The 14776-nt window shown below is 32.8% G+C and overlaps 1 protein-coding gene across 1 annotated transcript; it reads left to right on the top strand.

The window, feature by feature from the left end:
- Positions 1-6097: 6097 nt before the first annotated feature.
- On the top strand, positions 6098-12326 carry LOC114389347 (altered inheritance of mitochondria protein 32-like). Its single transcript, XM_028349995.1, has 5 exons — positions 6098-6446; positions 6574-6659; positions 8103-8408; positions 8497-8580; positions 11712-12326. Exons 1-5 carry the CDS (start codon positions 6213-6215, stop codon positions 12064-12066), a joined length of 1065 nt encoding a protein of 354 aa, XP_028205796.1. The 5' UTR covers positions 6098-6212; the 3' UTR covers positions 12067-12326.
- Positions 12327-14776: the final 2450 nt, after the last annotated feature.

Genomic DNA, 14776 nt, shown 5'->3' with positions numbered 1-14776 from the left:
CTTCTATCACTTTAACAATTTTCGTTAAGCCCATTTCTCCAAAGTGAAAACACACACAAACACAAAAGGTGTCTCAAAATGAAAATGACATATAATCATATGAGAGAGAGTAGACACATGAATTATCTTATTTTCTTTAAAATTGAAAACTAAAATCGATTCCAGTGTTATAAATTTGAATACTTATTTTGGCTTTCTTTCAATTAATTTATGTTTTATACTCTCTCTCTCTCTCTCTCTCTCTCTATATATATATATATATATCTATATATATATATATATATATATATATATATATATATATATATATATATATATATTGCATAGTGATTTTGACACATTATAAAAGCGAGATAATTTTACAAATTTTCATATTTAAATTATTGTTATTATGAGTATGTTATTATTTTTAAATTTAAATCAAATTAAATGTTATTTTTATATGAATTTGATATTTTGATTTATTAAAAGAATATATTAATGCGATTTTAATTTATATAATTAAATAATTGTATACAAAAATATACTTAATTACTGTTTTAGTCCTTTAATTTGATTCTTGTTTTTTTAGTTCCTTAAATTTTAATTTATTTTTTAGTCCTTTAATTTGTTTCTTGTTTTTTTAGTTCCTTAAATTTTAATTTAGTTTTTAGTCCTTAATTTTTTAAAATTTTTCTTTTTAGTCATTCCCATGATAAATTGGCAATTTGTGACAATTTGTGGTAATTTTTAACTATCAGAATTTGATTTTTAATGAATTTATTATATGGGAGACTAAAAAGTACAGTTTTCAAAATTCAGGAAAAATAACAAATTTAAATGCCTGGGACTAAAAACAATAAAACACCAAATTAAAGGATTAAAACATATTTTTAAGCCTATAAAAATATTTACTCCCTACATTTGCAAGGATTAAAATGCTAGGTTATAATATAGAGATGGATTAATGGATTTATAGTAATCAGTGTTGATATCAGTTTACAAGTACACTTCTGAACCAAACCCACCATTTTAGTCAAAGAGAAGTTGCTGATATCAGTGATTAAATGGGCCACGGAATTTCTCCCAAGAATGTGGTGATACTTGCACGGTAAGTGTGTTTAAGATTCACAAGGTACGTGCCATATAGTATACGGACTAATTCATGTGCAGTACTTAAATATGAGAAAGTGATATATATATAATGTCTAAGATATGTTTCAATATTTTTTGTGTACCAAGGGAAGGGTTTGATCTTATGATTTTGACTTCACGAGTATGAGCCCAGTGGTAGCCCTCCACGAGAATCACTTTTCTTTAAACGTACGAAGTGAATAAGAGTGAATCTTCAAGAAATTCCAGAAAAAAAATTTAATATCTATCATTTTTTATGGGTAAATATTAATTTATTAGTTTTTGGAAGAAATGTTACGAAGAGTGGATATTCCGGAGAAAGATTTAACATCCACATAAAAACTAGTACAAAGAAATTCTTACTATACCAAAAATTATTAGCAGAAATAGTTGCGAAATTTGATACAAAAGAGTGCAACATATTTTGGAACATTTTATTAATTAATTTTAATTTTGATCTAGTTTATGTGCAAAATTATCAATTTATATCATTCACAATCCCAATATTAAAAAAGGCTCAATTATAAGAATAATTAATCTAACAAGTCAAACTTTTTAGGACAACATATAAAAATTCCTCTTCAAATATGTCATGTGCAGAAAACCTCACTTTAAACTCATAATTACGCCAATAATGTAATTTATTGAGCTCACCTAACACCCTATGGGCTCTATGCACATGCATAAAGGTGTTATTGATGAGCTTTAAAACAAATGAAGTTCTTAGTTAATTAAAGGAGTTATTCGCATTTAGTCCAACTTTCTAGACTAATAGTAACAATAACGCTTCAAAGATTATCTGTTAAATTGTTTATACGGAAGCATGAACATGAAATTGAAGGGTTGAAAGCAATGGCAAGGACCAAAGAGGGTCATGTGATTGTGAAGGAGCAACGGAATGAATGAAATGCATCAAGAAATAATAAGGGGGAGCCCAGAGCCACCGTTGATTTTAAGCAGACAAGAAAGAAAAAGAAAAGGCCCACTAAGAAATGAGAATATCCGGAAACGCATGGACCCATGTAAACTTGTAAGAGCATGCGTCATGAATCATATGCCTTGTCCCGGCGATAAGGACGCACATTCAATGCCTTGCCCTACGTAAAAAAGGTCGATCTAGATGCACGAATGTATTATTTATTTATTTCTTAATTTATGATGAATAAACAAATTGAATGACCCAAACCTAAAGGGTTGGTCGTATGGTGTCCCATCTATTAAGTTTACATGAGTAAAAATAATTTATTTAATGTGAGAGAATTCATGTTTAATTCTTAAATTGAATTTTTTTCTTAAACCAACAATTATAAATGATAAATATGTTTAGTTTTTAACCCATTGAGTTGACACATACCAATGGTCTCAAATCGAGTACCAAAAGTTTGGATGATCCCAAAAATGTTTAGGTAATAATGTGTTTAAATCACTTTATTTTTTTAATTATTTTACATAAGAAAATCCTTAATTACACAATTATTACCATAGGATAATATTTTTTTGACAGATTTATTCTTATTAAATAAGCTAAAACTTTGCTATATACTTATTTAGGTAAGATCATAATTCTTCCTGACTCAAATATAATCAAAATTAGGAAATTTTTATGTCAATTAAGAAAATTAGTTAATAAAAAAAATAAAAATCTCAACCATCAATTTTAAATCTGTTGAGTCATAATACGAATCTAAAATCTTAATAATTTTGATTAGATACAAATAATTATAAAATTTGAAAGTTACATCTTATATGCCATCAAATCATACAATGTACCTGTGTTTGATAAATTAGACAAAATAGAAGATGCAAAGATTTGATAAATATTTAAGATTGAATTAATGATTTGTATTTGAGATTTGTTTTGCAGAGAATGTTCGAATATTTTCTTATGATCTATCGTTGGACATGCATGTCCACTCGCATGTATGACTTAGAGACACTGCAAATGCATTTAGGCACACATTTGCCAAACCAAAATAAAACTCACACACTAAGTTAAAAACTCATGATAAGTATACAAAACAAAATTCATCATCTAACCTGTGCACAACATGTCATTGTCCTAGTCTGCGTTTAATATGTCTCAATGTAATTATTCATATAAATTGTAGAAGAAAGTAAATAGACCAGGGTCAATTAAGTTCAATAGCTAAGACATAAATCTTTTAAGTCTATAAAAGAGCTGAAGCAAATTCATCTTGTGCAAGCTACATAGCAACGTTAAAGATAGCGTATATGTACAAGCCAATTTAGCTCTATCTCTTGTTATGGTTTAGAATGCTTAACTTCACTCAAGCTTATACAAGGCTTAGACTTAGGAAGGACTAAATCAGGAAACTTCCAAGGTGTAGGAAAATAAGGAGTATAGTTACAAACAATAACTCCACTTGACATATCTCAAATTGATACAAACAATAGCTATACAAAACCTACCATGTACCTTCAATCCATCTAAACCAAAATCACCGTTAAATTCATTAAAAATTATAGGAAAATTGAAAAGGGATGAAACCAAATTCATTTGAAAGATAAGACATAATTCTAGAAGATCACAAATGGTTTAATCTAGTTCATTCTAGATTAGTACCAGTTTTTAACAACCAATTTATAAATCTTTTGAGTACTACGTACTTAGCTCCAATTCTCCTCATGTCACCCAGTATTTGAAAAACACGGTTTCATACCATTACTATACACTTAAGTAAGTAGATGAAAATAGGATTCTTGGACTCCAATTCACTACACACCTTCCATCCAACAGATTCATATCATACTCCACACTTAACTCATAGTAATTGCCTAGGCTCACATTTTCACTATCAACCATGTAACTATTTGTTGAACCACTATATTCAAAATTCATTTAAGCAAATCATCGGTTCAATAACCAGTGGTTACAACATGAGATGAGATTAAAGAAGGAATAGTTTCAGATATCACACCTGCCACATGTACAACACAATCCCAACATACATGCACATAACCAAGTTATATATTCCCTTCAAAATCAACAGTCTAATTAACAATGCACTAATCAACTAGTCACTTAAAAAAAATATAAGCAAACAAGTGGTATATTTGCTCCAGGTCATGTTTTCACACTGAGAGTTAATAGAGTGGTTGCGACTTTTAAACATCTATGAATTTAACAATCACTACAATTAACTTATCACGTAGTTTCTTGACCTTTGGTTTGTGGCTTGTAGAGTACCTCATAGCTACGTAGCCATCAGAGGATCTATTTTAAATCCCCCAAGGCATCCCTAACACACGGATAACAACAAAACATAGTCGCATCTCAATTCAAAGAATCAATCATATCATAACACATGCATAAACAAGCACAATACACAATCAAGTGATAGGAGCTATAAGTTGTCGGAAGCAAGGTGCTTCTGATCACTCTAATTACCTATACAGCGTAGGTTATCTCACACACCCCTTACCTCAAATGGTGAGGGGTCCACTGACTGTTATACGAAGTCCCTTCGAGTTCCTTGTGCGTTTTGCTCTCCAAACTTGCGAGCAACGTAAGTTTAATTTCACTCAGGTGTCCGACCAACGCATATGACCCCTTTTGGTTACTAGACTGTGAGAAAACCACTCTTATGCGATTCCAAGCTTCGATGGCCAACAACGACATTTTGATGAACCAAGGAAGTCTCGGTCTAGAGAAAGAGAAAGGGGAAACTTGCATGCATGAGGATGTCTAAAATAGGATTCAAGAGAGGCGAGGTTGGAGTCACTTACTAAAAAATAAGTTTTTAATATCTATTATTAAGAACAACGTCGTTTATTATTATTATCATGTTGAAACTAGCGACTTAAAATAAATTGAGGAAAATGTGGTTAATGATGAGGGAGATGAAGGGGTGAGAGACGTTGAGGGAAGAGGAAAGTGAAGTGCGGTGTGTTGGCTTTGGGAGAGAGGCTGTGTGGGTTTTGTGATTCGGAGGCATGGGGTGAAGCTTTTAGGTGTGCCGTCCATACTAGCAAATGAAAGAAAATTGCTTCCTTGTTGGATAGGTGGTGTGACCGTGTAGAGCAAGGAGAGTAATTAAGAATTAAAAGTGTAAGTGTACTTTAAGTTTAGTGAGAAAATGAGTAAAACATAGGTTAAGAAAATCAATAGTAATTATTAATTTAAAGTATCATTCTCTTAATGTAGTAAAATAGTTATAATTCTATTATTTAATTTAAGCTATTCAAAGATAAATAAAATTATAAATCATTGTTATGAAACAGTTGATATAATAATTATTACCTTATTACAACAATCTTTTAAATATATACCTGAGGAGCAAGAATACTTGGTGATAGAAGCTTGGTAAGATCCCTGGTTTTGATGATAATATAGGGGTCCCTAGTCTTCCTGGTGGTTGAAACAGTCATGGAACCCTCAACCTGTGCATTGTCACAATCGAAGGCGAATTTAGGGTTTTGGATTGAAACTAGAGGAGGAAAAAGAGAATGAGTAACAGAGTAAGGTAGTTACGAGGTTGAGTTCGCAAGCAACAACGAATTCCTTGAGAGTGGAGAAGGAGCTCACTTCGAGCATGCACCAGTAGTCCCATGGTTTCTTCATAAGTGAAGTAAAACTATAAAAAGTAAATTAGTGACTTTTTTTTTAAAAAATTCATCTTAACTATCAATTAATTTTAATTAAATGGTTATTATTTATTTAGATTGAGATTTTGTAATTTTTTTATAAATTAAGGAAATCCATTTCCATGGTTCGAATTAAAAGCTCCCCAACGCTGACTAATTCAATCAAGCTGCCTCATTAGTCTAATGATATAATAATTAATGTAGCATAACTTCAATCACTCCTTATAACTAATATAATAATAATAATAATAATAATATAAAAGTAAAAAATTAAGTCAACTACTTTTTGATTTTGAGAGATTAATAATTAATGTAACAAGAAACAGAACATGTCACGTTCAATATCACGCAAGTCTAAACACTAGGCGCATTGCGCACCCTCTCCGCTCCCATAATATCTGACGAATCACCGCCAAAAGGTGTGTTAAGTGTGAATCCCTTTCCCTCTCTACTCTTCACTTTCCATTTCCATTTTTTTCTGGTTTTCTTTCTCCATGGCCTCCGCCGCCGCCGTCGCCGCCGAAGACGACGCTGTCAACGGCTTCACTCGGTCGGAGATGTACTCGGAAAACCTCGCCGGCACTGTCGACGCCTACGACCGACACGTGTTCCTCTGCTACAAGAGCTACGTGTCCTGGCCGGCACGCATCGAGGCATCCGACGCCGATCCCTTCCCCAAGCGCGTCGCCGCCACCTTCAAAGCCCGCAAGAACGACTTGCCCCTCAAGGTTCCTTCCTTCCTTCGTTTTTTTTCCCATGAATGAATAGAATAGAATAGAGTTGAAAAAATGTTTCTATGTTTGGTTACGATTTTTCGCTACGATCTGAGGTTGACTTGGGTGTTTGATTTTGCAGACGAAAATCACGGTGTGCGAGGCGCGCGAGGAGGCTGGCTTCGCCGACGGTGACGTGTTGATTTTCCCCGACATGATCAAATACAGGTGAATTGGAGAATCTACTATTAGGGTTCGGTTATTATATATTGAACTGAAGCTGAACTTCGAATTTTTGTGTGGGTTATAGGGTTTAGTTTCGTGTGTTAGGTGAAGCTTAAGTTGAATTTAGCTGAACTTTAAGCTCGTGAGAGTTAAGTTGTCCGTCTCTTAAGTATGTTGCATGCAACGCAAGGAAGATTTTCTGAATTTAGAAACTTTGTGAATTGTATGTGGAACGTTAGAATTGTGTGGATTTTCGTGTTTGTGATCTAGTCAAAGGCAGTGGTGGAGCTAGGTCAACATGTTTCGGTTTGCAAATGGTTCAAAACGTTTAATATTATTCGTAGTTGTCAATAGTGCTAAGTGCCAACTACTAGTGCTATTGAGGAATTGCTGAGTGCTAGGAGCTTGTTACAAAAATTGAGTAGTGTTGCTGTTTGAAGTAACAACTAAAAACTACCATGGCTGCAATTGTGGGTAAAATCATGGTTGGATCAGGTTCTATTGGAGTGGGTAGTAGAAAACCTATTTTAACTATGAAGTGATGAAACAGTGTCCTTTAGGGCTCTTTTTTTTTTTGGGGGGGGGGGAATTCTAGATTTTGCCCCTTTTGAATCACAATTGAAACCATATTTTTACTTTTTCAGTCAGTTGTGTGCATTCTGTTTATGGAGTAGCACCCATTGTTCTCCTTTTTGATGAATACCCAACCTACTCCAGCATCATTTACCAGAGTTTTCTGGCCAGTTGTGATAGTTTTTTATCATCCCCAACCTCTATTCTCCATAGTTTCTGGCCATCCCTGACCTCTGTGGCCATTTTCTGGCAAACTTGTCCCTGTTTCTGGCCACAACTGTGACCTTTGCTGCCTTGTTCTGTTCTATCCCTTCTTTGTTCAATTGTTCTGTGTTTTAAGCCCACTAAAACAGGTCTTTTATCTCAAGGTTTGGTGCTCTCTTCTAAATTTTATACTTTATTTATTTATTTATTTTTATCTCTAATTGGTAAGAATAGGGACCACTGGCCATCCCACTTCCATTTCAGTGTCTGGCGCTCTGCACTGCTATCTGGGACTAACAACTACAATATTAATATAATTAGTGTACTGTAGCTTTAATAACAAGTGTAGGAAAATATTTTGGCTACAGGGTGTATCCTAATGTAGTTTCACCGTGTGCTAATGATTTCCTTTGCTAGCATAAGGGAGTGTTAAGGTTTTATGCAACTTAAAGGGATTTGCAATGGTGTATCTCTGCAGGGGGATTTCTCCCCATTTTTCCTTTGTGCATAGGTGGAAATTCTGTACTTGCTTAAACAGGTAGTTAGTTGAAGTGACGAGATAATAAATTTGGTCTTTATTGATGAATGAGTGTTTTCTGGGTTTTATTTTATGTGTTTAGGTTTTTCTGTTGTTTTTTAGGCCCTTTTCTTTTGTTGTTTAATTTGAAGGGGTTTGGAGGAATCAAATGTTGATGGCTTTTTTGAAGATGTTTTGGTGAATGGTAAACCATGGACTGCTGGAGTCCCGGAGGTGTTTAGTGGTTCACATGTTTATGTATGTGCTCATGGAAGTCGTGACGTGAGATGTGGTGTTTGTGGGCCAGTTCTCATCAAAAAGCTGCATGAGGAAATTGAGCTTCGAGGTTTGAAGGATCAGATATCTGTTACTGCTTGTTCTCATATTGGTGGGCATAAGTATGCTGGGAATGTAATCATATACAGCCCAAGAGCAGATGGAAAAATTATGGGTCACTGGTAAGATATCTGTGTGGCAAAGTTGAATCCTCTCATTTTTAAAGATTTAAGTACTAAGTTAATTGTAGCGCATAATAATTATTTACAGGTATGGCTATGTTACTCCTAATGATGTTCCTGATTTGTTGGACCAACATATTGCAAAGGGAGAGGTCATCCAACGACTTTTGAGGTTGGTATTTTTGTGGTTATGAATTTTGTGTCTTTTAATCAAATGTTAATTTGAAGGATATATTGTTTCTTATGACAACAATAAACATTTATAATGCGTTTCTTAAAATTTTTGAAGTATTCTACTGTTAGCTGCTGAACTATGTTGTAGATCGATCAAAAGAATCACTGTTTCGTTACACACACGTGTTCATGCATGAACAATTGATTTGAGGAGTGTCCAGGTAGTTAGTTAGAGACTGTGATGGGATTTTGCTATTGATATTTTGAGAATGTGAGTTTGGGCCTAACTCAATCCAAAAGCTAGCTCAAAGGGTGAGGGTTGCCCCCCACTTATATGCTCTATATTGACCTTATCTCTAGCCAATATAGAATTTGGATTTTTTCCAATACACCCCCTCATGCCCAACACTTTTGGGCTTGGTGCTTGGATGCATGGTGGGTGACCCATTTAATGGATCTAGGATAGACTCTGATACCATCTTAGAATGTGGGTTTGGACCTAATTCAATTCCAAAAGCTAGCTCAAAGAGTGAGAGTTGTCCCCCACTTATATATTCTATATTGGCCTTATCTCTATTTAATATGGGACTTGGATTTTTTTCCAATAGATATTAATAACGTGAATGAAAGGAATACAAGTATGGCCTAAGCCCCAACTCTGAGAGCCCTCTATCTCAACTCCCACTCTAAATCAAATATTCCACACGTACATTATTCTCATTCTCTTCTATTTAGCAGATTCCCCTTTCTCTCTCTGTAACTACTTTCTCTTTTTATAACCATCTTCCCCTTAACTTCTAATTTCTGCCAACAGGCATGTTGGGCTTAAAAGTTTTGGGTCTCCGGGTATAAAATTGGAAAGGCCTACCTATTGTTGATTGCCAGATCCTGTCAGACTGCCTCACACTTATCACCAATTTTTGCTGTTGCCTTTGGATGATTATCAAATTTTGACTAGGTGTACATATTTGTTTCTCCTCTCATCTATCCATTATCCTGGTATAAACAAGTTCTATTGCTGAAATACTTGAGCTCATGCATCTCTAGTTTGATTGTGACCATTTTTTAATGTGAAATTATTGCTTCATGGATTTTCTTTTTCGTAAGATGAAATACAGCAATCATATGCCCCTGCATGTTATGGATATCATGTCCATCTATTCATTCTTATGGTTGTATTGACATCTGCTGTTTATTGTTGTCATACACACCTGTTACTGAATGGAGTACAGAGAAGGTGTTATCATGTAATGCCATGGTTTTTGGTGTTGTGCTGATGGAACCAATTGGGACCTTTCCTCTTGTTTACTGCGAATAATATTGGCATGTTACTCTCAGGGGGCGTTTGATTCATGGGTAGAATATTTTTTGTCTTGGGAATACAGGAGGGTGAAAAAATAATCCCGCGTTTGTTGTGAAGTAATAACATAATCGTGGGTATATTTTTTACCTTGGTAAACAATAATCTCGCCTTCAGCCAATATTTAATCCCAATGGAGGAGGTAGAAAATATTTATTCCCATGGGACAAAAATCCCCATTGTGACTAAAAATACACATGTACCCTCTTCCTAGTCATTATCGTGCTCCCCTCTTAATGATCCCTTTATTTACTTTATCTAATTTTTGTCATTCTCAAATTTTTTGTCATGTGCCAATTTTTATTTACAGCCAATTTTCGTTCATTTTATTTTTGGCAGCGTATAAAATGGTCATGCTTGCAGTTGCAGCTAAGATATACCATAACCATATATTGCTACTTATTGAGTTAGTGTTTACTTCTTTGTTATGTGTTGGGTTGGGTTTGAGTGAAATTCCATTAATTATCATATTGACGCGTTGTGGTGGTGGACGTCTTGGCTGGGTAACAACACTTCGTTGGTTTTGGCTGTATCACTAACTATGTGATGAGATCATGATCAATTGTTCTTTGCATGCCTAATGTGGTGCGGATAGGTATATTTATATTTGGGTCATACTCTAATGAATTGTTAAAGGAGTAATGAGAGGGGTTTTGTCATAAGAACTTTGGATATACAACATTTTGAGAACAATTTGCTTGCCATTTGTTGGTCTTATAATAAAGTTGTTTGTTTTATGAAAAAAAAAATAGCATTATTGTAATAAGAATATTTTAGTAATTATAATATATATTCCTAGGAAAAAATAATTAACCAAACATGTCTTAATTATTCCTGGGAATATAAAAAATATTCCCAACTAATTTTATAGTTAACCAAACACATTTTTTATTAAATACCCGGGATAACATTCTCATATTTTATTCCCAGGAATAATATTTCTAGGACTAAAAAAGTTATCCGGGAAACAAATGTCCCCTAAGAAAAAGTTATGGCCAACATTTGATAAAGGTTCAAGAATTATGCATTATTAGTTCTCATGCTTGATATATATATATATATATATATATATATATATATATATATATATATATATGTATATATATTAATACAAGCCTACAATTCACATCTTTGTTATCCTTGTCTTCAAGTAAATTGGCATCTTCTCGAGTATATTTTTTAATATAATAAAAGCTGCAGTTGGATATCTTCTCATGAACTATAGTATATGCTGCTGAGTTACATTTCGGCCCTGCTATTAAGCTTATATAGGCGTCTATATCAGAATAATGCAGGTTCATTCTTTCATTTGTCATGTGCCTTCATTCTCATCCATCTATCATAATGTTGCCTTATGTTTCGCTTCCTTTTGTAATGGTTCTGTCTGATGGAATTCGTTCCCTTTGTTATCTGCCCTTGCTTTACAATTCAAAGTAATCAAAGGAGAAAAATGTTTGGTTGTTTTATTAAGCAATATATCATCTTTGATACTGTTCAGTTGCTTCATGTGATCATTGCTTGTAATTTTTTTTCTTAAAGTAGGACATGTCAATAAACATTCAATGATAAATTGATGCTATATAAACCTCACGAGTTACATCCAAAAATCACAACATACCAGTAAGCTAAAACACGGGCCAGTTTGTGTTAGGATTGACAATCCTCCAAGATCAACATCAACATCAACTCTGGAAATTCTGTATTAACGATTAACATTTTCTTCCCTTATAATGGAGGGTTATTAGGTAAACTTAATCAAAATGTTACAGGGGCCAAATGGGGCCATCTGTTGCAGATGGCAAGGAAGCAGATGACCAGAAAGTTGCTAATGGGGAGGAGACTGGCAAGGTCAAGAAAAACAATCACGTTGAAAGCGACAATCTGAGCAGCAAAGAAAACGTGGGTGGTTGTTGCCAGGGTGTTAATGGAGTTTCTTGTTGCAGAAGTGCAAGTCTTGAGCAAAACAAGGAGATTGAAGAAACACCTGAAACACATAAGAAGGGGAGCAAAATCTGTTCGAATTGGCCTCAACTGCAGCAGCGTGATATTCGCACAGCTGTTGGTGTGCTTGGAGCTGTAGCAGTTGTTGTTGTGGCTTACAAACTTTACAGAAGGGCAGCGTAGGTTACTCTCTAAACCATGTTTTTTAGGTTGCTTGGAAGTTTATTACCCAATATTTTTTTTTGTCGAGGTTCAATAAATTTAAGAAACAATCACGAAAACTACTATTACCAAGTCATACATAGACACTTCCGCATGTTGCATGGAAGGATAGTTAAAGTCTAGCAACAGATGTAGTGATGAAAACTTTATCATCTTTTTTGAAGCTCACAGAATTATGATTATGCTGCTGAATGTTTAATTATGTTGTGTCTCTTTACTTACGTCACTGGTATTATATTAAGTATTTAATTTCAATGCATTGTCATGTAAAGAATTTTGTGAAACTAATTAGATAAAATTCTAAATATCACTTTTAAAAATACCTATTATAAAATTTAATGATTTTATATTACATGACTATCCAAGATTGATTGACAGGAATCGTAAGTATATTCTTATTATATTCTACTAATTAAAAGTTTGCTTAGATGGAAGCTCAAGCTACTATTATTTTGTAATTATTTTAATGTTATGTATACGACTTTTCTATGTTATGCATAGTTAAGGAGTGAAAAATACCGAATCTTAAAAAACATTAATGGTTTCGTCTATGAATTTCTCTTTTGGACTAAACAATATAGTTTTTTTTTTGGATTAAAGAATTATATTTTTCTAACAAAATGCTTTATTTTTTATTCATTAACATAGAAAAATTCATTTATTTCATGAATTTTATTTAATAATAAAAATTAAATTGAAAAAGAATGAAATATATTATCCCCATTTCGTGTAGAGACATGTACTGATTGCAAAGATATATTGACTCATTAGTTTAGATTTTGAAAGTAATTAAGAGATGTTTGGTTTGAGTGTTTTTTGTTTTTGTTTTTACTAAAAACAGAAAATGGTGATGAAAATATGTTTGGTTGAATTTTTGAAAACATTTTCAGTAAAAATGAAAACAAAAAAACAACCAGGAAATGAAAACAATAAAATCTCGTTTTCAGTGTTTTGAGTTGAAAATAATAATCTCATTTTAAGTAAAATGAAAATACGATGACAAGAAATCAAAAAGTCAAACCAAACATATTTTTAAAATTTTAATCTTTTAAAAATAAAAACAATTTTCAAAAAATAAAAACAGAAAATAAAAATACAAATCAAACACACCCTTATATATTGGAATCTATAAAGTGAGAACTTATAGTCATGCTATGAAATACATGTTTTCTAATAATCACAAACTTTTAATTTTATCCAAATTCACAATTCTCATTGTTTCACTATATATGTCCCGTTATACATATTGTTTAATTAGTGCACATTTGTTGAGACATTCAGTTAGATCAATTCAAAGGTGGATAGATTTGTTAGGTTTAGTGATAGTCATCACAATTTATACAGCAACATAACATAGTGCACCATTTTTGTCAACACATATCTTCCTTTTTGTTAATGATTTATTTATTTGAATTGTGAGAAATTTGTGCAATGTCAAAAAAGAAAAGGGTATCACGCATTGCATATATTTGCTCTATGTTTAGATAGCAATAGACATTTACCAATATGATTTAGAAATAAATATACTTTTATAAGGATGGCGATATAAGCTTTCATGGGAATGAAGATAGTTAATTTTTAAATATTAAAAAGCCTTGATACACGCATACGAAATTTAAAGGAAATCTTCTATACAACTAACAATATTTTCTAAAATTTACCATCTAGTATAGTGACTTGTGAGTCGTATGATTTCTACTTATGATATGAATATTGGTAATATTTAAAAGAATAAAAATAATATTTAAAATGATCGAACTATTGATTTTAACGACAATAAATTAATAAGTAAACCCTTTGACTTTTAACTGTACAGAAAGGAAATTGATGTATCAGAAAACCATTAAGTCTAAGATGTCGGCCTACAATAAGTTTTGTCCTACAAAGTGCTTTGTCCTACCACAAACATCGACCTAGGATGATCAAAAGTTTTTAATGCATAGAGATGTCATTCATTAATTGGTTCAAAAAGAGACAAAATGTTTAAAATATCAAGCCAGAAGCAGTTTTGAGCACCTCGATTGATAAATAAGAGCTATAAGACTTAACACATGGCATACTTTCAAGGATATCAATGCATCAATACAGAAAATGGAATACTCTACTTACTGCGTGTAGCCATTGCATAAAAAAGTATTTTTTTTTTCAGTTTGAACTTCATGTTCAAGCACAACAAAGTTTATTCAGTTTGTGTAATTGTTGTTAGTTAGCTTCGTTAGTTAGTAGTGGTTAGCTTGTTGAATTCATGTGTCAAATGAGCCTTGTGAACTAGAGGTATAAATAGGACTCTTAAATATTTTGTAAGAAATTTTTGATAAATTGATCGAAGATTAGCTTGTACTAATTGAGAAAGAATTAGTTTCTCTTTGGTTATTGTGTAAAATCTCAGATTTTTATTGTGTAGAATCTTACATTCTTATAAAAAAATTCTTATTTTTGTGTGAGAAATCCTCTTCAACTTATTAATAAATTGTGTTGTTGTTCTTCTCATTTCTTATCTCAATCTGTTTTTTCTTTTCTTCTCTTACATTTTCTTGAAATTTTCATCTATGAAATTTTATAACTAGTGCTGAATTTTGATATTCAAATGGGGTTTCATCATTAGAGAACAAAGGAAGGGAAAGTGGAATGGGTAATAAGGGGCATAAAGAAAAGGACCAATGGGAAATAT

This window comes from Glycine soja, chromosome 16 (assembly GCF_004193775.1).
Source record: "Glycine soja cultivar W05 chromosome 16, ASM419377v2, whole genome shotgun sequence".
Taxonomy (NCBI): Eukaryota; Viridiplantae; Streptophyta; class Magnoliopsida; order Fabales; family Fabaceae; genus Glycine; species Glycine soja.
This window is presented reverse-complemented; position numbering and strand designations above follow the sequence as displayed.